The sequence below is a fragment of the Cottoperca gobio genome, chromosome 2, assembly GCF_900634415.1.
Source record: "Cottoperca gobio chromosome 2, fCotGob3.1, whole genome shotgun sequence".
In the NCBI taxonomy this organism is placed as follows: domain Eukaryota; kingdom Metazoa; phylum Chordata; class Actinopteri; order Perciformes; family Bovichtidae; genus Cottoperca; species Cottoperca gobio.
Window position 1 is genome coordinate 3,230,399 of NC_041356.1, and position 20,887 is coordinate 3,251,285.

Consider the following 20,887-nt stretch of genomic DNA (forward strand, 5'->3'; position numbering starts at 1 on the left):
ATCCATTCAGTATTTATGCACCTAAAGAATGCAGTTTGCCTGCTGACGTTAGACCTGCTTCGACTTCCTTCTTACTTTATTTGTAGAGTATGTTTGTTTCTATGTATGTGTATATTTATTCATGGAGGTCTAGGTTTCTTTGCACATTTTCTGCAGTTATATTTTGTTTTTGTACGTTAGGAATTTAATTGATTTCCTTATCGAAACCCCTTTAAAGTTATCCCTGTGCCACCCAAGTGAGACAGAGGCTCACCAGCACAATATTTCGGGCTATGCCACCATGTTCGATCCCCATCTCACACACATTCATTTGCAAGAGAACCATGCACATTTTTTTGCTTCAAAAATCAAAATGCCACCTTCACCATCAATAAAATCCCAAGAAGGTCAAGACAGAGAACTTGAAAAAAAGATTATCTTCACATTTATTATTCACAGCTCAAAAAAAAAAAAAAGAAAGACTGACCTGGTGCTTTGACTTCCTTGTAAAGTTTGACAATAAAACGGACTGACAGAATATTTTATGACCGCAGTGCAGTGTTCTTGAGTTATGAGATTTTGAAATTCTGGTTGTGTGTACAGATGGGGAATATCAAAGCCTCCATTACAATATTTACCAGAAATGACATTGAATAGGGTTAATTTCCTTCCTCAGTTATCTTCATCAGTCTTGTTAATCAGTAACTGGCCTGGCCCTGACGCACAGCCACTTCATCTTTTCTCTCAAAATCAATCACAGGGCTATTTGCACATCCGCTACTAAAGAAAATTACATTAAATGTCTTTGTTTTAAATAAATTATGTTATCATTTACTTGAATGCATTACTTGTCTCAGTCTTGTGTCCTGGCGTGCACCGCGTTTCCATGACAACGTGTATTAGCGTAGCTTTCATAGGCTGGCTGGGGGGGGGTCAGCTGACGTGTAACTGTGCTGCTGAAGGCTTAGGCAGCAAACGCATTCAGTTTAAAGGTACATCTGCATTAATATTGAAGAGTTCCTGGAGGCAGCCTTCACCACCCGGTGTGGATGTTTTCTTTTGCTACACCAGCTGCATGTTTAATTCTCTGCAGGAAAAGCTGAGATAGGTGAAACGATGCTTTCAATTTACAATGACTCTGCACTGCCCTGCTCTCAGAAGCCACAGTGTTCTTCCTACACTCAGGCCTGCAAACTCAAGTGGGAAGCAACAGAAAAGGTAGTTCTGAAACCAACTCACGCGCCCTGCTGACTTAAACTGAACAATTACAGTTAAAATGCATCATTTCAAGTCAAATTCTGGATGAGCAGAACATGAATTGCCATCAATTGTGAGGATTTGCTGCTAATTGTAAATTAAATATTTTTGGGTTATGGTCTGTTGGATGATGATGATGTCTGTCGGCCTGCACATAATTGACCCCTTCTCTCCACAGAGAGCCGTTACAGGAAGAGCTCCACCACCAACTCCTTTTACCCTGTCCTGCTGTGTTAGGACCGGCTGTGCTGGGACCATCCTGGTTGCTCATGCCTCGACTGGAAAAGGCCAATTATCCAGAGAGATTAATTATACGCACATCACGCAAGGCTATCAGAAAAACAGCGTCAAGAAGGAACAAGGTAGCGCCTGCATACTTTATTTTTGACTGTTTCAATACCACTGGGATTCTGACCTGACGAAGATGATTTAAAAAATATTGAAACACCGTTAGTTTGTAAACAGATACAGCAGCTGCTCATCTGTTGCATTTCTGACAAAGTAGCTGCTGAAGAGTAAAGAGTGTTTGTTGGGACCTGTAGTATTAAACAGTAGTACACGTATGTAGTATCGCCAAATCAACCAGGACTGAAATCTTCCAGGTTACTAGATAGATAGATACTCGTTGTTATTATTAGGTGTCATACTTTTCATGTTGTTTTTATGTTGAACACACACATACTCCACTTCCTTCTCCCGCCACTACTCACATGCGGGTAGTAGTCCATGACCAGCAGGTACTCCGTGCGTCCCTCGGGGCCCGTCCGCTCGTCGGCGGCAACAAACCGGGCGATGTTGTCATGCTCCAGCAGTGGTAGCCGGTAGATGGAGCATTCATTGAGGAAGTTTTGGCGGTTGGCTGCAGTAAACAACTTCACAGCCACAGGCCGCTCATCCAGAGAGCCACAGTACACCGTGCCGTATCTACCGCGCCCTATCAGCTGAAAGAGAACAACACTATTTACACACTTTACTTTATAGCTCACAGGAAACATGAAAACGGTGTGGATAAAAGTCTACTTCTTTGTGCTGCTTACGGAAAGATTACTTAATAAATACAAAGAGGAAACACATGAGAGTTACACAAATAAAAGACAGCCAGATAGGCAGCAGGGAGAAAGGAAATGAGCTAAATTACAGGCGAGCAGCAGGGTTTAACAGTTAAAATGGCCTCAAGTCAGTTGCAAATCATTCAATTAGTGTCCTGAATTAGCCAGGGCACAGCATACCATTAAGGTCTAAACATTCTGCTTTAAAAGTCATCTGCATGGGGGTAAGAAATTCATTTCGGAGTGCATCTCTCTCTTTGCCCTTTCTGCTAAAAACTTTATCACTGGCTATAAACTATACTGTGAAAGCAGTGGACTCCGTTTGGTCTGAAAGAACGTGTGCCTGCATTTAATAAGGCACAAGGACGGCGTTCTGAATTCATCTCGCTCTCACTCTGGTCTGAAATGCTCTGAATAGATGTCAAAAGAGAACAGAACATCAGTGCATCTCTGCATCTAGTAGCCTTTTCATTCACCCTTGAGGTTTTGAGTGAAATATAATAACTCATAGTCTGAATAGAGACAATTATAAAGACTAAGGTTAAAAAAAATCCCAGAAATTCTCCTTCCAGCTTTTATCTGACAAATAAGCAGCACCGAAATAGCCTTGCATTGTTTTGTAGATGCGTCTTTATCTTATGAGTTTGTACACGACAAACTGACAGACAGTCAGAAAAGTTCAATTATACTTTAAAGTTACAGCTACCATCACACCGTCTGCTGTGGCTGGATTTTATTTAAATTGGTTTCTCCTGCTCGCATTTTAATCCCTTTAGCCTGCTTATATTGTCATTGTGACTGCATATCATCCAGACTTCATTGACTTCCTATCACAATATGAGCTCTCTCACTTCCATATCAGGTTATCAGGATCCTGTGTCACTGTAAGCAAAATCCTATTTTTGTGCGCACCGACCTGTCACTTAATGCGTCCTACCGAGATCAGATGATAGAGGTCACATTGAAACGACAAATGTAACCGTAAACCTTGATGTATTTCGGGTGTATTTTTTGCCTCTATGCCTTTGGTTTCTCTTTCTAACTCTTGTTCCCCTCCTTTTCACTCACACACACACACACACAGGAATCTGCAGGATTTTGAGGTATAAAAGATGTAGTGAGTCGTGTTGTTGAGGGGGATCTACTTTACCAAAAGCACTATACATCACCACCATTATCACGGAGATCTAAAACGATTTGTGGAACTGTAGCAGCAATGTAACTTAATCTTGATTTGTGAAATTACTGGAAAAACTGTTTACTATCACCGCTGTACGAGCCTCCTATTGGCTCATGGTTAGCGAGAGTAGTGTTACACAGTGTTGTGCTGGCACTGTACACCGTTACACTAAATACTTTGGCTCTTTCCTGGGCCGGGAAATTCTTATTACAAGCAGGAGCCAGTGGAGACGCAAACAGTGGGCACTGACCTCCAGCAGTTTGAGATTGTCTAGGTCCAGAGAGCTCTCCGAGCCCGCAGCCTCCATCATGTTCAGGTTGTGAAGGCCTTGCTTACCGTTTCCTGTAAACACACACACACAAAATGTCAAAACATGGAGCTGCATTTAAAACACATTGTCTAAATTAATTGAAATTCTAACATCATTTAAACGGTGAATAATGAATGTTCTCTGCCCTTCCTCACAGCGTGGCGCCATGGTAACTCACCGTGCATCATGCGGTAACCAAAGAAGGCTGCTACAGCAACCACGGCCAGCACGGAGACTGTTGCCAGGGCGATAATTATGGTCTCTTCCTGACTCAGTGTGTGAGCGTCTACAAGGGGGACACACATCAAAAAGAAAAGTATAAATCAAACGGTGATCTTTATGTAGGCAGAGCAGGTGGCTGAAGCCACGCACGGGCCTTTACATGTATGAGCAGGAAGTCAGAGCGATGCAGCACAGCTGATATCCATTCACTGAGTTACCAGTCTGTTAGGTACACCTGTACAATCGATGCAATCCACTTCATCAGATCTGCAAGTGCTGTGTGTAGATTCAAATATCCATATAGATAAAGAGCTTTTGGACAGACTAAACACCTTATATTAATACGATTTCATCTGAAACAACAACAGATGACACAGGGATTTAGTTTGCTCTTGAAATGGGAAAGGTTTAAAAAAAGGTACCCTGTGGAGTTTTAAACCATTAGCAGCACTATAGAGTGACGTTTTACTGAGTGGGTCCTCGTGTTGTTCGTCTCATGCAGGCAGACAAGGAGGACACACATGCACGCATGTGGGGATGGGGGTGACGCGTTGCTCGTTCACCGGCAGTCTCTCACGATTCAGCTGATCACAGTTGACGCATAGTTATGCAAGAAGCAAAAATGTCTTATTGGAAAGGAAATGCATTAAACACGCCTGTTCACTTTATCTGCACATATGGTATGCTCTTACTGTATGATTCTTTCCTTCCTGTTCGCATTTTGCATTTTCTTCGTCTATATTTTACAGTGCAAATAAAGCGTTGGAAGTCAGTGTTGGATAAAACTGAAAGCTGCTTCTAACACCATTATAATGCTGCTGTTCAGGTAGAAACTCCAGCAGGGCACTGCAGTCAAATCAGCTCTGTGAAACACATTTGGCCTGTGACTGCAAGATTTTGAATATACTGGGCATACAATATGTTGTACACAGGCCAACACACACACACACACACACACACTTAAATGTCTTGGGTGTGTTTGCAGACGATCAGGCATGCCATGAAGCGCATAGAGGAAAAGAAAAACATCAATTAAGTCACACAACCATGATGCATAGTCAACAGTCTGGAGAGCAGAGCAGGAAGAGAGAAACAGAGGATGTGTGGGAAGTGCAGGTGGAGAGCGAGAGAATATGTGAAAACAGAGAGGACGCCAGAGAGCTGGTCAGGTGAACAAGGTTACAGTGGCAGGTAGAAGCAGTTAGCTGAGGTGGCTGCAGTTTCAGCTGTCAGGGATTTGTGATTAATGAAACTGCATCTATAAGTACTACACTGGAGACACACACACACAACTTAAATACACCAACGCTGGCCCTGCTCTTATATACCACTAGTCGACACTCTTTAAAAGCTGCCCGGATACACAGAGAAACACACTCTCCTGCATCCATTACATTAGTCGACACATGGGTGCTGCCGTGACACCAGCTTTATCAATAATTGATGGTTTCGAGAGCCTCAGGGCAGCTTTGACTGACATGCTAGCATGATCACGCATGCTCTCAGGCACATAAACACATGGGGGTTGACACAGCTCCCCTCAAATACCAAGGCCAGTGAGTTCACCAACAACAGGAAGCCATCTGACAAACAGACGCACACACTGACACACACCAGATATCCGTTTTAAATCGGCCTAATGTGAAGGAAATTACTTACTTCTACATCACGACCAAGATTATATCAGATATCCCAAATATCACCTAGTTTAAGTTATAGAAAGTAAGAACGTTTACTTAAGTACTTTACTGAAAAACAAGAGGAATTTTCATTTTATGCAGCTTTATACTTCTATTCCACAACATTTATTTATAGCTACTTTGCATTATGAAGGCGAGACATTATGGGCAAACACTTCTATTGCTTTTATCTGGTTAAATAAGTCAAAGTTACACATAAGTTATATTTCATGCACTTGTCAATTTTGACAGTTTGGGCTATTTTACTTCCATAACACGTCTTCTTTCAGACGAGTGGAAAGACCCAAAGTTTAGGGGTTTTATTTTACTAACTTTGTGTCTGTAGATTTCTCCTAAATCCACCAAAAGTTATCACTAAATAATGCTTCACTTGCATATTTAAACATAACATTTCAGAAATAATTGGGGAAGTTTCTATTAGTTACATTATTTACTTATAAACCTGTGGTGTCTTGCATAATGTATGGACATTTTTAATAGATATCTTTAAAGGCCTTTTTCTCAAAATCTTTTTTTCCAAAATCCCCCTCTGTTATAACCGTGGACTCTAATATGTCAAAAAAAGACATGCCTCATTTCCATATTTAAACAAACATTAACAGAAGATTTGTGATAGAAACAAATATTATATTATATTATATTATATTATATATAATATAATATATATATATATATATATATATATATATATTATACACATATATAATATTATATATTATATATATATATATTATATATTATATATATATATATATATATATATTATATATTATATACATATATATTATTATTATTATAATTATAATAGAGTACACTCCCCTGCAGTATATAAAGTAGTTCAAATTAACACAACTTTTACAAACTGCAACATAAAAGTGATGCTTACACATAAATAATTATAATCTTATTATATAACATTCTGTCTGAGTACTTTTACCTTTGTTTTTTTAACTATATTTTGATGTGACTACTTGTGTTCTTGCTTCTTTTCCTTAATTAAGTATCTGAGCACTCCCCCCCCATCCTAGCCCTGAATGTCGTCATGGTTTCTTGGCTTAAGATCACTTAAACCATTTCCTACTTCTAATAAAACTGGCAAGAATCTGCCCAGACATGTTAGGAATGAACCTCGCAAAAACACAAACAGGATATAGAAGTTCTAATACAACCTAAACTTAAACTTTAATGATCAAAAGTCCTTCTAACGCCGAATGGTTCTTTTTCCTTAACTTTCTCCTGCCTTTGTCTGGTCTTCTGTCTACTCAGTGGAACAGTCACCGGCGCGCCCGCAGACAGGCAGACGGGAGCAGACGCCTTGTAATCCGTGGAATGCAGAGAGACGACATGGATGGTGGAGTGTGTGTGTTTGTGTTTATGTGTGGGCAGGAGAGATGAGATGAGCCGCCGCCGCCGCCACCCACCCCCTCCTCCTCCTCCTCCTGCCACACACACTGCCTTCATTCACAGCTAAGCTTTGAGAGGAACTAACAACGCATCTTTTTGCTTTGTTCGACACCTTACTAAGAACTCACCGACAACTTAAACAACACAACTGACAGCCTTTCATGGCAGATATATATCGCCTTGGACTGAGGCTGTTGAAAATGCTACAAGCTTATCTGTCCATAAACGCAAACAAATTCATAGCTGTCAAGGTTCATAATGGATGGCAATCAGGAGGCTCTGTTCTAAACCGGGTGGCTGACTGATGAGGCAGAGGAGGAGGAGGAAGAAGAGGAAGGAAGAGAGAGGTATGACAGCTCTGATGATATCAAACATAGCGTTGAGTTTCAGAACTGTGTGGGCCTGAAGTTGTTTTCTCCCATTCTTTTCTTTATTAGTCATATTTGTTGTATTCACTCCCCACCCCCCCCCCCCGCCCAAAGCAGCCAATTGTGTAAGAGATGATTGCAACCGTGGCGAAGAAGAATTTAGAATCTCCAACACTGGTCTCTTGAGTCAATTTATCAGTTTGAAATAAAAGGGCAATGTAACCATCTAAACTTAATCTGAATGCAACTTTCAATCTCAAATACCTTCTTAAAACTCTACGACGATGTCACAGGTGATCAGTAAAGGGATTTTCACTGCCCGTTTTCAAAAAGTGTTACAGTTCAATACTAAAACCATCAAAGTATAAGCGTAAGCTGAGATCTGGCTTCAAATCTGTCTGGCTGACTTGCTTTTGAGCCGACCATCGGTCATATAAAGGGAAATGCATCATGATTAGAAAGGAACCCTTTGGCAAGAAATTAAATGAAACTCCCTACAAAACAAACCAGTGTTGGAAATCTATGGTATGACTACATGTACATTGTGGTTCCACCATGTGTCAGTATATATATGTATATATATATATGTATGTATATGTATATGTCCTTACAGAGGGGCTGTGCCGTGGTGGGGCTGGGCGGTGGGAAGTCCTCCGTGAAGTTGACATTGCACATGTCGCTGCCGCAGCAGCAGAAGTGGTATGTCCCGTTCTGGATCTGTGGAGGGAGGTTGGTCACCAAGCAGCGGTCGTCATGGCAACCCTGTTGGTCACCCACGTGGGTCCAGCAACCTGACGGAGAGAGGTGACAGTTAATGATGTGGCCTCCTTTTATGTCACCACCAAGATCATATCTCAGGTATTCAATCACATCATTTATCCCCAGTGGTGGTGGGAAGTAACTAAGTACATTTATGTTATTATTAAGTATTATACTTTTTACTTCACTACATTTATGTAGCTATACTGTAGTTACTTTGCGTTAAAAATACAAAATAGAATCAACAGGTAAATGATTTTGTATTATTCTAGATTACGCTACCCAGCAGTATATAAAGTAGCAATTTAATAGCACTTTCATAATGTGCCCTCATTGGATTGAGAAGTGACTCGTTAGAAAAGTACAAATTGACCCCCAGACAACATTTGTTCTGGCAAATTACAACTGGTGGAATAAGTAGATCACAGGTAAAATTCAAATGTCTATTAAGATTTTTGCCAGCATTTGTTCAAGTAGTCAGCGTCTCTCAAGTTGTACCTTGTTTGACCAGTCGCACTTCGCCTGGAAGACTTTTCTCCCACAGGCCAAAGCAGTGGCGGCCCTTGGTACATCGGATGGTGCCGTTCTCTGGGAAGACTCGGCCTTCGCCCCCGGCCACTCGCTCCCCCTCCCACTGCTGGTCTGTGAAGGCACACTCCCTCTCCTGACCCTGCGCCGCTGTGAAGAGACAGAAGAGCTGGAGCTAAGTCAAATGTGATTTCTGGCAAAACAGAGCTGAGCTTTGCAGTCGCAACAAAGTGAATGAAATAGTTGGACGACAAGAGGCAAGCACTTACACTTCTGAAAGATGGAGGCAGTTTGTGTTAATGAGAAAGTTTGGTGAAAAGAGAGAGGGACAGAGACAACTCAACAGTGTCACTCATTCATGCCGTGTCATCGCATCTCTAGAACGATTATTTACTCATTTTACGGACACAACAACACTTTAATATGCACATTTCCGATGGAAACTTTCTGATGTAGATGAAAGTCACTCACATCAACCCTTTTCTGATAAAGTGCTGCTACAGCAGCTACACTGCATCCGCCTATACAAGAAGAATCCACAGCTGAAACATAGCTGTCTGGCTTGTGAGAGGCAGCAGTCTTTGCAGGAAAACATCAATACCAATTTAAACTCTAGCCTGAAGGACAAAACACAAACACATGCAGAGGCGCAGAAGACAAATAGGGTTTGAACAACCCTTATTAAAGTGTAAGCAAAAACGGCAAGAAGACCATGAAAACACAGTGCAAAGACAAATAAATGTTCGAAAATGGGGAGATGATGTTAAAGCTCGCACCTTGTACTAAATACATTAATTATAGCCTTTGGCCAAGGTTTGTTTTCTTCTTTGTTGGGATTCAGAAAACAATGGATACATTTAACATGATGTCAAATTGTGTGTTTGAAGTGTAAAGAAAAGCCAGAATGTGTCCAGTTTGCTTATTGATTTGCTGTAAACGTCCGACAGTGTTAACCATGCCAGGGAGGAACAGTTTGAGCCAAAGTCAGAGTGTGTGTTTGTGTACATGGCCTGCGTTTTGGGTAATTTACGATAAGGGCAACATGATGTGCATGTTTGTTTCCCTTAGTCCTAGCTCCTCCCTTTCCTCCATCCGGGAAGGGGGGTGGGGAGTCTGTAATGGAGGGGTGGAGGGAGGAGGGTGACTGTGCCCTGCCCAAGGTCACGCTAGCCTGTGTGGGCAGAGGGTGATGCGATGGAGTCGTAGCTCTGCTGGGCACGGCGCCAACTTTCCTCCTCTGCTCCCATCCTCTGATAAAAGATATCAACCCTGGCCTACTGTGGGCCTCGGCTGCCCTCAACCTGTGGGCCTTTACTGCCTACTGTTCTGTGGGACCGACTTTGCCTACAGGGGGAGGCACACTGTGTAAATTCAGAGTGGGAAAGGAGTTCAAACTAAGGTTAAGTATGTGGAGGAATCTTCGTTTTGATGAGGAAACTGAATTTTAACGAGCCGGCAATGGCACTGCCAGGGTTATCGGTGCAGTGTACGAGTTTACATTTCCTGTGGTTGCATTCATGCGAATGCACAATGATCATTGAACCAGATAAAAAACAGAAAAACACAGCACAGTTTTCCAGAGCCTGCAGCTCAAAGACAACACAGCGCAGCTCACCGGTACTTTCCGAGACACCGCTGCCAGAGTCGTAAAATGACGGAGAAACAACAGAACTTGAAAATCCTCCTGCTTCCGTGAAGTCAACGCGTGGCAACATTTTTTGACATCTCCGTGAGTTATGTAAACAACAAACTGTGACAGGAAAACTACAGTTCAGGATCTTTTAGTGGGTGAAGAAACTCAAGCTGTTCTAATGGATGATCATACGGTCTGAGAGGGGTACAGTCCTAATATATGGGGGTTATATCACACTTGATACCAGACTCCATAGGCTAACAATGGCTAACATTCTTTTTTTCAAAATCAAATCAAGACGTGGATTTGGAGAATCATGCCATGTTTCATTCAGCTGTTACCGTACGAGTCCATGAGAGGACAATTTAAAAAAGCAACAAGAGGAGGTCGGTGGGGACAATGAGAATTTAAGAATCAGACGGATGAAAGTGCAGGCAGCGAAAGACCGACTGAGCCAGTGAAGAAGAAAAAGCCTGCTGGTTCCAAACAGGATCGGTAGTGAACGACACGCTGACGGATTCAGTCATGTTGTGCCTTTAGCCGAGTTAAAACGGATCGGTGATACTGTATTTTTTCTCTGTAAAGATTTCTGGAAGTTAAGCAATGTAGCCCTGAGCATTTTTATGTGAAGCGAGCACTGCACCGGACCCCATTAAAATAATTAAATGCCGCATTGCTTGTCCACATAAGGTCATATGGTAATTTAGGAGGCAATTTGGTTCGCTCTGCTCGGCGCGGAGTTACCACACCAGTCATCATTTTTTTATAATGAAAACTCAACTCTTGGCATTTGCTCCCGATGTTCTTCCCCACTGTTTTGGAAGAAGGAAATAACTTGTCAACCAGCTTTAAAAAGTGACGGATTTTCCTTTTTAAATAAGTGCTGTGGATCCAATTTACGCCGATGTGAGGAGTGGGTCAAGTGGATTTAAAAAAAGGGGGAACACTGCATGTTCTCATTGTATCAAAACTGAAAGCTATATATACAAAAAAGCAGTGGTCGAGTCCTAAAGCTGTGTTTTCATTTCAGCCCAAAACCACCTCTAGCTCTTTACTTGGAAGATATGAGAAATAACGGATATTAGTGAACCATGATCTTCCCTTGAACCTTAGATCTACTATTAGTCTAACCCAGACCTGATATATATTTATATTTGACCACATTTACTCTAGATCCTTAAAAGTGTCCTTTCATGCTGTATGTATCTCTCTTTTGTTGAATACTTTGTAGAAGGAGTGTTTCAAGGGCTTTAATCTTCATTTTTCTTAATTCAACAATTCAAGTGGGGTTAAAGAGCACTTTCCTTGACTGGAAGATTCAATCTCTAGTACCTTTTTCAGAAGTGGCTGCTAACAAGCAATTTGCAACAAAACAAAAAAAAAGCACAAGCATAATCAGCGCATCAAATATGATATTTTCTGCCTCAAATATACGGCCTTTCTTATTTCCCAGACGGAGAAATGAGAGGAGAGAGGACAGGAGTTGTAGGAGGAGGAATTCCAGTAAAAAAGAGGAGAAACATAAAGGAACAATCGAAGGAAGTGCAGAGCCGGTGACAACACCCTCAGACAGTTACACAAACAGACTGACCTTGTACGCCAGGATTGGAGAACAAAAATCTATAGAGCAGAGTATCTCCTCTCCCGAAGCTGGGTAGATACTGTACGCTGACATGAATTATTAATATTTTTACTACAATTCGAGGCTGTGAAATGAAAAACCCTATAATGATGCTCGGTCTATGAAAACAACTGAAACAGCAGATAAAAGGCTAAAAGGTCCTGAGTTCAATCTAGAAATCGATTTTGGGTTTTCCTTCACAGGTGTGATTGATTTATGCGCTTCATTTTCACAAGGGAAAAGGTTGATCTCAATATAGTTTTGTTGCATTAATAAAAAGCAAATATACGCACTAGGAAGTACGCAGTAGATGTCACACTCTGATGATAATAGATGATCGTTTCATTGTGCCGCCAGGGCTGCACGTAACAAGCGTGCACACCATAAATGGAGAGCACAGACGGCTTCTTTAATTCACATTTCCTCCTGATTCTTAACAAAAAGGGGGCTATTCACTCTCTTTATCTTTATACACGCACAAAAAGTCAACAGAGAAGCAAGACAGTTTGTCACTGCTTGATGAAGCTCAAACCCAAGCAGTCACAACCAGGCTTTGCTCATTTGCAGTCTAAGCCATGGGAGCACTTTTGTAGTCAAATTTCATTGGTTTGTCTGCCACTCTGCTCGACTGTGGTTGGTTCTTTAACTGAATTCTGTCTTTCTTAGGAGCAGTTCTGGTTGGCTGCCAATCTCGGTGTTTATCGCTGATTGGCAGTGGCAGGCTCTGTCCCTGGTTCTGCTCTGTGGAGCTTGCTGTGTGATTTTGGCTTCCACTGCAGTATTGGATTGTGGGTCAGAGTATGCAGGCAAGGCCAGTGGAGCGAGGCAGATGAGAAAGAGAGGGAGAGAGAGGGTAGTCATATCAAAAGGCTTCGGAGTAGTTTTCTGCTCCAAGCCTGTTCATTGGATGATGGCGGGCACTGCTGAGTGTTTACCCATGGCCCAGTTATTTGCTAATCTCTCTCCCCCCTCTAAGCCTCCTCCCCCAATTGGCCTTCGGTGCACCCTCCCACCCCCACGGACTACCCCCTTCCCCTCAGCCTCGCCGCTAAAAAACAACAGCGATCTAATCTGGCTCTCTCCTTCCTACTGCCAAGGCCCATTGGAGAGATGCAAGACACGGCAGTCTGAGACTTGATTAAAAGTCACAGAGTGCACTGATGTATTGGCTGTTTTCTCTCCACAATTGGTTCCCAGTTCACATCCAAGAGTAGAGGCAGAAACACGGGGTGGGCATTCCTGGCCTTTGGGCTGAAACATGCTCAATGAACCCGTGCACGCACCATCCACAGCCACAGAAGTATGCAAGCTGAGCTCTCTTGCTTGGATGTTGATGGGGACAATTTGCATAAAGCTACCATGTAGAGTCTTTGTACAATGCCGATTCTGTGCTTGTATCAAAAATGTATGCATTCAAATGGCCTTTCTCTCTAGTGTTTACTTTGGCCACCCTGTGAACAAGACGCCATTAATGTGCCGCCAATAATGTGCCACCATGCATGGCGAGTGCATCCACAGACAGACATGTTCAAAATGCAAAGAGGCACTATGTATGTCTATGTGCGCGGCGTTTCAATCGTCGCGAACACTGCTGCATGCAGACAGCCATCAGAGGCACGTGTCGGCCCTAATTGTACCTGCTGCTGCTGTTTGGGTGCAAGCTTGTCGCTGAGGTAGGATGGATGGGTTTCAGGGGTATTTGCTGACACCCCCAATTTTCCAAATCTCCTGGTTGAGTTTAAAGATGTAGGGGGGTGGGGGCTGAGTGGGCTTTAATCTGTCCCATCTGTTGCCTCGGGACTGCCCACCCCCCTCAAAAACACCACCACTCAGTCTGTGTCTGTCTGGGTCTGGTACAGTTATGCTAATCCTGGGGTTTATACTGCCCTCAAAGCTTAGAGGCCTCCATTATTGACCATGATGCATTTCTACCCAATATTCGCCACCCTGTCCCTCCCCTCCTCCCTCCCTGTATACATCAACTTTCCCGATTTTGTGACGAAAACACAGATGTAGAGTGTTTACCATCGCACCACGGGGGGGCATTATCTCAGATTATTTCTGAGCAAGCAAAAGTTTGATGTCCGGCTGCGTCTGAACTTCATCTTTATATATTAGAACACGTTTTACTTGTTGAATAAATGAACAGCCACTACTGGCTGGATGGTCTGCATAGTATCCTGACCAGCTCCACAGCCTGCGGTTGGTGCGATGGGGTTTCACCTGCTCTGTGGGAGCCAACAGGTGCCGTGATGTACCTGCAATGTAACACCTCAAGTTTTTGAAAAGAGTAGAGCTGGAACAATTCGTCGATTAAATGATTTTAGTCGATTGCGAGAAAAATGTATTGGCAACTACTTGTGATAATCGTTTAAGTAATTGCCTAACATTTCCGAGTTCCATCTTCTGAATTATGATTATTATCTGCTCTTCTTGATTTATGTGATATTAAACTGAATATCTATGCTTCTTGAGTGTGTGGCGGACAGTTTTGTTTTTGGATGAGATCACATTGGGTTTGACAAAACAGTAAAGAGCATCTTCAACTAATATTTCCTAACAATTTACACATCAAATGATTAATCGATAATAAAAATAATGATTGGCTGAACCTTATCGCTTTAGATAGAGCAGTATATCGGCAATATTATCTTATTGCCATCGGTATTGATATGTGTACATGTTGGCTGATATGTTACAAGACATTGCAGTACAGAAATGCCAAACTAGGTTTGAGCAGAGTTTCTGACTTCTAAACACTTCCCTGGGAGAAAGGACTTCAAAACTTTGGCTGAAGTGACGCTGGTGATTCCAGTGTGCACTGTGGCAGCAGAGAAAGAGAACATCTAACACAACCCCTGGGCTTGAGGGCATTTAGAAGAGTTACGTTTTTAATGATCTCTCTCGGCCACTCATCACCCCCAAAGCCATCTTCTGCTCTCCCTAGCTATTTCTCTTTCTGGGATGCTTCTCAGAGGAATGCTGCGAGTGCACAATTGGTCTAAAACCTGTACTTTCCACCAAAGATCGCTTGTAATACTGGGATCTAGTAACTGCACCTTCTTCTGTTGTTGCAACTATTATAAGCTGATGAGGACAGAAACACATTAAGATACAGGGGACAACTAAAAACATGGAGCAATAAGCTACCCTTCTTTTTAAAGCTTAGATCCAATGAAAATACAAAATAACCCCGAAACAAAACAGTTCATCCATACTCTGAGCAATTTTATTTGCGCGCTCCAGACTTATTGTCTCTGCTGGTCAAGGAGAACGCTTCGTGTTAATCATAGGCTGTCACTCTGAGTTACCATCTCAAGGCTGCACCTTTTGTTTTCTAAAACATCCACTAATTTCTCCTTTTTGCCAAACCAGAAGGTCGGCTGAACACTGTTCTATTGTATCGCCCTTTGCTTTTACCTCTGCGCAGAACTCAAACCAAGGTACTAAAAGAGACAGACATTGATTTTTTTCATCTAATAGAGTACAAGGCTAGCTGTATTAGAGCCCAAATGGCCTCCCACCCCCCCCTCCATTCCAGCCTTCATTGGTCCGTTTCTAGCTGCAGTCAGTGTCATCTCTTCTCACGAAGTAATGATTGTGGACTGAGTGCAAAGTATTAAGGAATCCAAGTGGGCAAAGTGCTTTCATATCCTTAATTTCCTGTCTAAATTACATCGTTCCAGTTGTGAGAATATTGATGCCCAAATGTTGGCTCACAGTAGGTAGACATCATTATATTACCACTATGTTTGCTTCTACACACTAGTTGTCTCGCAGTTTTACAACTGATTTTTTACATTTTACGAGTTACTTTACCTCAAGAGGGATTCTGCATCCACATCCCAAACAGACCATAATGCACATTCAGCAGACTTGCTTGAGAGCTAAAGTAGATGCAGCTTGGTAGTGTGGGCACCCTGGGCAAAATCAGTGCTGTCAATTGAAACGCACACATTAACATCACATGCTCTAAAAATTGTGCTGCTTTCTTACAGTCTGTGATTTTCATTATAGTTGAACTAAAAGCCTTTTATAACAAATGTATACATTTGCTGGGATTACTAAAGGAACATAGATATGGTATAAAATGGTGGTATAATTACATGACCCACAATGCAACTCAACCACTCCCAGTTCAGTTGGAGATTTGAGTGTGTTATGCTAGTGGCAGCTAATGTAGCCCGCAGCGCAGAGCTCCAGTCAGCTCACTTCTTTCTAACTCCACGAATCCAGATGTGTTTCATTTTTAAACTTGTAGTCTTCAGCTCTACCGATGCTGACTCAAGTGACATCACTTGAGGACTTAACACAGCTTCCTCTAGAGACACAAAAGGTTGTTTTTTTCCAAATATGCAGTATTCCCCAACACGTAGAGACACACGATGAGGAAAATAATCGTAATAAATAAATTGCGGTAACAGTGCAGACACAGCTTCATGTACATGAAGGAGATTTCTTGCGCTCTGTTACAGCCCTTTCCTTTCCTAGATTTCAAAATGTATCTGCTGCAATGTCACCGAGGCAAATTCCTGAACACGTATTGTACTTGGCATTTAAACTATTCTGATTCATCCTCATCTCAGTCTTCTCCAAACAACCTTGCCATTAAAATCACAGATTAAATGCCAGGGCAGAAAACAGTCAGGACCTGGCTCACCAAATTGTGCAGACTCCAATCGGAGCTAGCCTGCACGCTAAACAGCCTCGCAGCCATTCAGCGCGAGTCTGTAATCTCAAGCCAATAACCTCCCTCTCTGTTGAGCCGCTGATGTGACCACAGAGCCGACAGCTTCAAGAGTCCCCCGTGGGCCGGAGAGGCTGGAGAGAAGCGGCCTGGTTGGGGAACAGTGGGCCTGTCAGCGCCACAGTATGGGGCCCGCAAAACACAGCTTCAGAGTTTGGACAAGCGGAGCAAATGAGCAGTCCTTTTTATGCTGTGGTATAATACTTCTGCTTTAATCCTCTTTGGAACCCCAAACCTCCAGTTTACCTGGGACAACAGTGCATGAATGTGGGACGCAGCATACATTACGAGAATGCATGTGCTACAAGTTAAACTTTACTTGATAAGAATTTAGGCTAAAGTCTGTCCCGCTCTAATGTCACTACGTAAGAACACCTGTAGTCACACTGCAAGTAGTGTCTGCGGGCTTGTGCCGTGTTTGGAACTGTTTCTATTCCAGATTTTGGAGCCACGGGCATACACCCACACACCAATTAGTCACAGGAGACAGGGAGCGGAAGGGCAACACAAGCTCAGCTGCAAACAGGTTAAATCCATGGCAGGTGGAAAGAAATTAATAACAAATTTGAAAAAGAAATGATCGGAGTTAATAGCTGAAATTTGAAAGGGGGGTGATGGGAGGCAATAATGTAGGAGACGAGACAGAGGAAGCAAAGGGAAAGGAGGCGGGTCAGAGCTCCTGAACATTGGGTCCTCTGCTTCCTCTCATTATCATTACAACTATCATCCAAAGAAATAGACCCATGGCTAACTCTGCTTTGCATTTGTCTCCTGTCTCTTTACAGTCATTATGCCAACAATGTCTGACTGCTGCCCTAATTCATTCTGCACAGTGCAACGATTTGAATTTATTGGCTGTTTACATGACACACATGCATATAAGTATCCATTAATCGTCCTTGTACTGATTATTGAGTGAATATGTCAATCCCCTGCCAGCCGCCGCAGTCGTTAAACCGCTCCAGGGGAATACTCATTTGCATACCATGTCTCATAGAAGGTGATTTTATCAAGGCAATGATGTTCTTTCAACGTGCACGCTGACAAGATAAATTACAGTTTTACATTTAGCTGAATATTATGATTTAGGATGAAAATTGCACTCAGCATTTTCCTCTTCCTTCTTATTACTGATCCTACGTCAGAACCTGACAACTCATCTCTACAGTAAATGCTTCATGGCCCACTCTCTCTGCTGAATCACCCCGCTACTTACTTTTGTTTCTCTAAATTTCCCATAAAGCAGAAAGCTCTTCTCATGCATTTCCTCATTTATGAGCTCTTAATCAGAGGATGTCAGCAAAACTGTCTGGACATTGCAACGTAAACAATTACAATCCTCGCTTGTCATTTGATTCAAGTGGGGATTAAAAAACTACTCAGACTACCACTTGTCAGTTAAATGCAAATGTAAATGCAATTAGGGGCATGGACTCTCCGCACTAACAGCTTTAAGTAATGAACAGTCCAGTGTGTTCAATTTGCGCTCCACACTCCCATATTTCCCTCTACAGCAGCCATTATTCTGGGCTTCTGATAACACCCCGTCTGTGTATGGATGGAAGAACGTCAACAATAAAACACACACAATACATTATTAAGAAGCTGTTTATACACACATTCACACCCACACACCCACACACCCGGCTGTAACACCGGATGAGCAAAGACCACCTATTTTCAAAACACACTGACAAAGCCTAAGCACCATGTTGAACCTCTATCACCTAAATTACCCATCTTCTAAAATACCTTTCCTGTCTTCCCACACATTCCACCTTTCACCCCCCTCACATTCACGGTTCCTCCATCTCTATGCAGCCAAGCTACTATCTTATCATGCTCAAGGTCTCACAGAAGCCTGGCTTCAGCCCAAAGTCTTAAACAGGGGCACAACTTGGCAGACAAGGACTGCGGTATGTTTGGCAGTGTTTTTCCAGGCCTTTGTACACAGAATGATTAAAAGGAGCCAGGGGTACACTGGCTGCTCTGTTTAAGAGGAGATATCTATGAAGGTTTACTCAACTACCTTGAGATGAGCTACACAGATCACTCCAGAAATGAGCGAGGCAAGACAACAAGATGGGAAGGATAGTTAAGGGACAGACAGACAGGCAGTTCTGGCAGACACACAAACACACAGGGAGGAGATGGTGATTTAGGAAAATTGGGTCTGATGTTGACTGTCTGTATTCAAATGACAAAATCATAGCATAAACATGATCAACACTAGAGCTGCCCCTGTCAAAAAATATATATACATAATTTGACCATATGCTCATATTAATCAGGCTACAATATCGGCACCAAACCGGCTATGTGGAGGAAACACAGACAGCAGAAACCAAAAAGGAAAGCATCAAATATTCATGAGCACATTTACCTCTTTCTAAAAATCAATTCACAATGAAGCCACTTACCAGCCACAGAAGTCAGGAGAATCATCAGGCAAAACACAAATTTTGCGAGTGGTTTCATCGTGATTCGGCCCACAGCCATGACAGTGTAGTCTCGTAGTTGGTGCTCCTGTAAGTCTTGTTACACTTCTTCTGGTCCTCTTATTTAGCAGATAACACTTTGTTTTCACCCCCTTTTCCTCACGTCAGCTCAATAACTTGAACTGATCTCCCGGTCATGGAACAACACATCGAGAGAAATGATGCGAAAAAGAGGCGCTGGTGTGTTAGAGTCGACGTGTGTGATCACTAACATTTAGTGGCAATAAAAGTTGGTCCTGCTATCGACTCCCGCACAGCCCGGACAGATACACCAAGAAGCTAACTTGTTTGGCGGATCTGCCATCTACAACAAGCCAGCCAACAACGTCCATATCTGCTAGCTAACATGCTAGCTGCCTGGGGCGACTGTCTGGGACTAGAAAACTTAGGAAAAGAAGGTAAATATCGTAAAAATAATAACCGACGCAAAACTAAAAGGTGTACGCACAGACCATTCTCAGTTGTACATTTAAAAAAAAGTAGTTCACCCTTTCGACACGAAGAGGCTAGAATTTGGCATATAAACGTCAGCCAATTAGCTCGGTTAGGGTCGCAAACTGACTGCTATCGATGCTAACCGATGTTAGCCTAACAGCTAGCCAGTTAGTTCTCCGGGTCCCGTCTCATTTCACGATCGTTGAGGGGGAAATATTTCACAAATCAACGGCGCCAACAGTGAGGTTTTCGGGTTTGCGATAGACGGAGATTATTAATCCCGTTCTGGTAGACGGCGAGGTGAGGGGTTGGATATCTCCTGTTCGGATGTTCCCCGAGGCAGTCGGTAGAGTTTGGCATTGACGGTTTGGAGCTCCGCTGGGCAGACAGACAGACAGGCAGGGCGGCTGGGAACGCCTCGTTTGCAGGCTTGTCTGGACCGCTCGTCTCCGGTATCAGGTTGCTGTGGGTTGCTGTTGGGGGTGGAGGACAGTCCTACACAGTCAGGAGGGGTAATGCAGCGCCGCTGTGCCGCAGACTATGGATATAACACCCTGCAAACATATGCCGCATTTACCCTCTCGATGCAATCCTCCGAGTTGTTATTTTGCTGTGAACGCTGTAAAACTTCGCTCAGTTTGAGTATTTAAATACATTATATAACAATTTAAGCAACATGTGTGTAAGGAAAAATGCCGCGTTAATATGCATACTTATTTCATATTGTAAACAGATAAATAATTGATAATGATTTGTGAAAACATGTCATATACATATGAATTTATTATTATTATTATTATTATTATTATTATTATTCCCATGGATATCCCCTTATTTCAATGTTTCAAGTTTCTTAGTTATACAACTATTAGCGTTACTTTACTGCCTCTTTGTGGTCAAATAACTTCATACAGAGTTTATAACCTAAAGCACAAACAATAATTATTCCAGCAGGTGGCAATGTTAGCCTGTACCTACAGCAGAACAGTGTGCGGTTTGTAGTTATATAACATCAACACACTATTTAGTGCGGCTGAAATACTTTATGCGCCTTATATTGACACAACAATGAATGCTTTAATTGCCTAAGTATTTTATATTATGGAAACATTGTAGTGATACCGAAGATTAAAAAAAAATAGGCCCACCATGAACAGGTATTTGGACACTATAGGCTGAGTGTCCCACAGTCACACT

The 20,887-nt window shown here is 42.5% G+C and overlaps 1 protein-coding gene and 1 long non-coding RNA gene across 2 annotated transcripts in view; one reads left to right on the forward strand and one right to left on the reverse strand.

Moving 5' to 3' along the window:
• The window catches only part of LOC115018188 (bone morphogenetic protein receptor type-2-like), a 28,100-nt gene extending 7,879 nt beyond the window's left edge, over positions 1-20,221 (reverse strand). Inside the window, exons 1-6 of the mRNA XM_029447074.1 lie at positions 19,178-20,221; positions 8,727-8,906; positions 8,081-8,260; positions 3,954-4,061; positions 3,716-3,807; positions 1,947-2,177 (exon numbers count right to left, since the gene is read on the reverse strand). Of these exons, the coding sequence (XP_029302934.1) occupies positions 1,947-2,177; positions 3,716-3,807; positions 3,954-4,061; positions 8,081-8,260; positions 8,727-8,906; positions 19,178-19,256 (870 nt within the window). The 5' untranslated portion in view covers positions 19,257-20,221. The remainder of the gene's footprint in view (positions 1-1,946; positions 2,178-3,715; positions 3,808-3,953; positions 4,062-8,080; positions 8,261-8,726; positions 8,907-19,177) is intronic.
• LOC115018198 (uncharacterized) lies at positions 1,425-7,442 on the forward strand. Its single transcript, XR_003833334.1, has 3 exons — positions 1,425-1,598; positions 3,933-4,091; positions 6,964-7,442. It is a non-coding gene; the product is annotated as an uncharacterized LOC115018198 (long non-coding RNA).
• Positions 20,222-20,887: the final 666 nt, after the last annotated feature.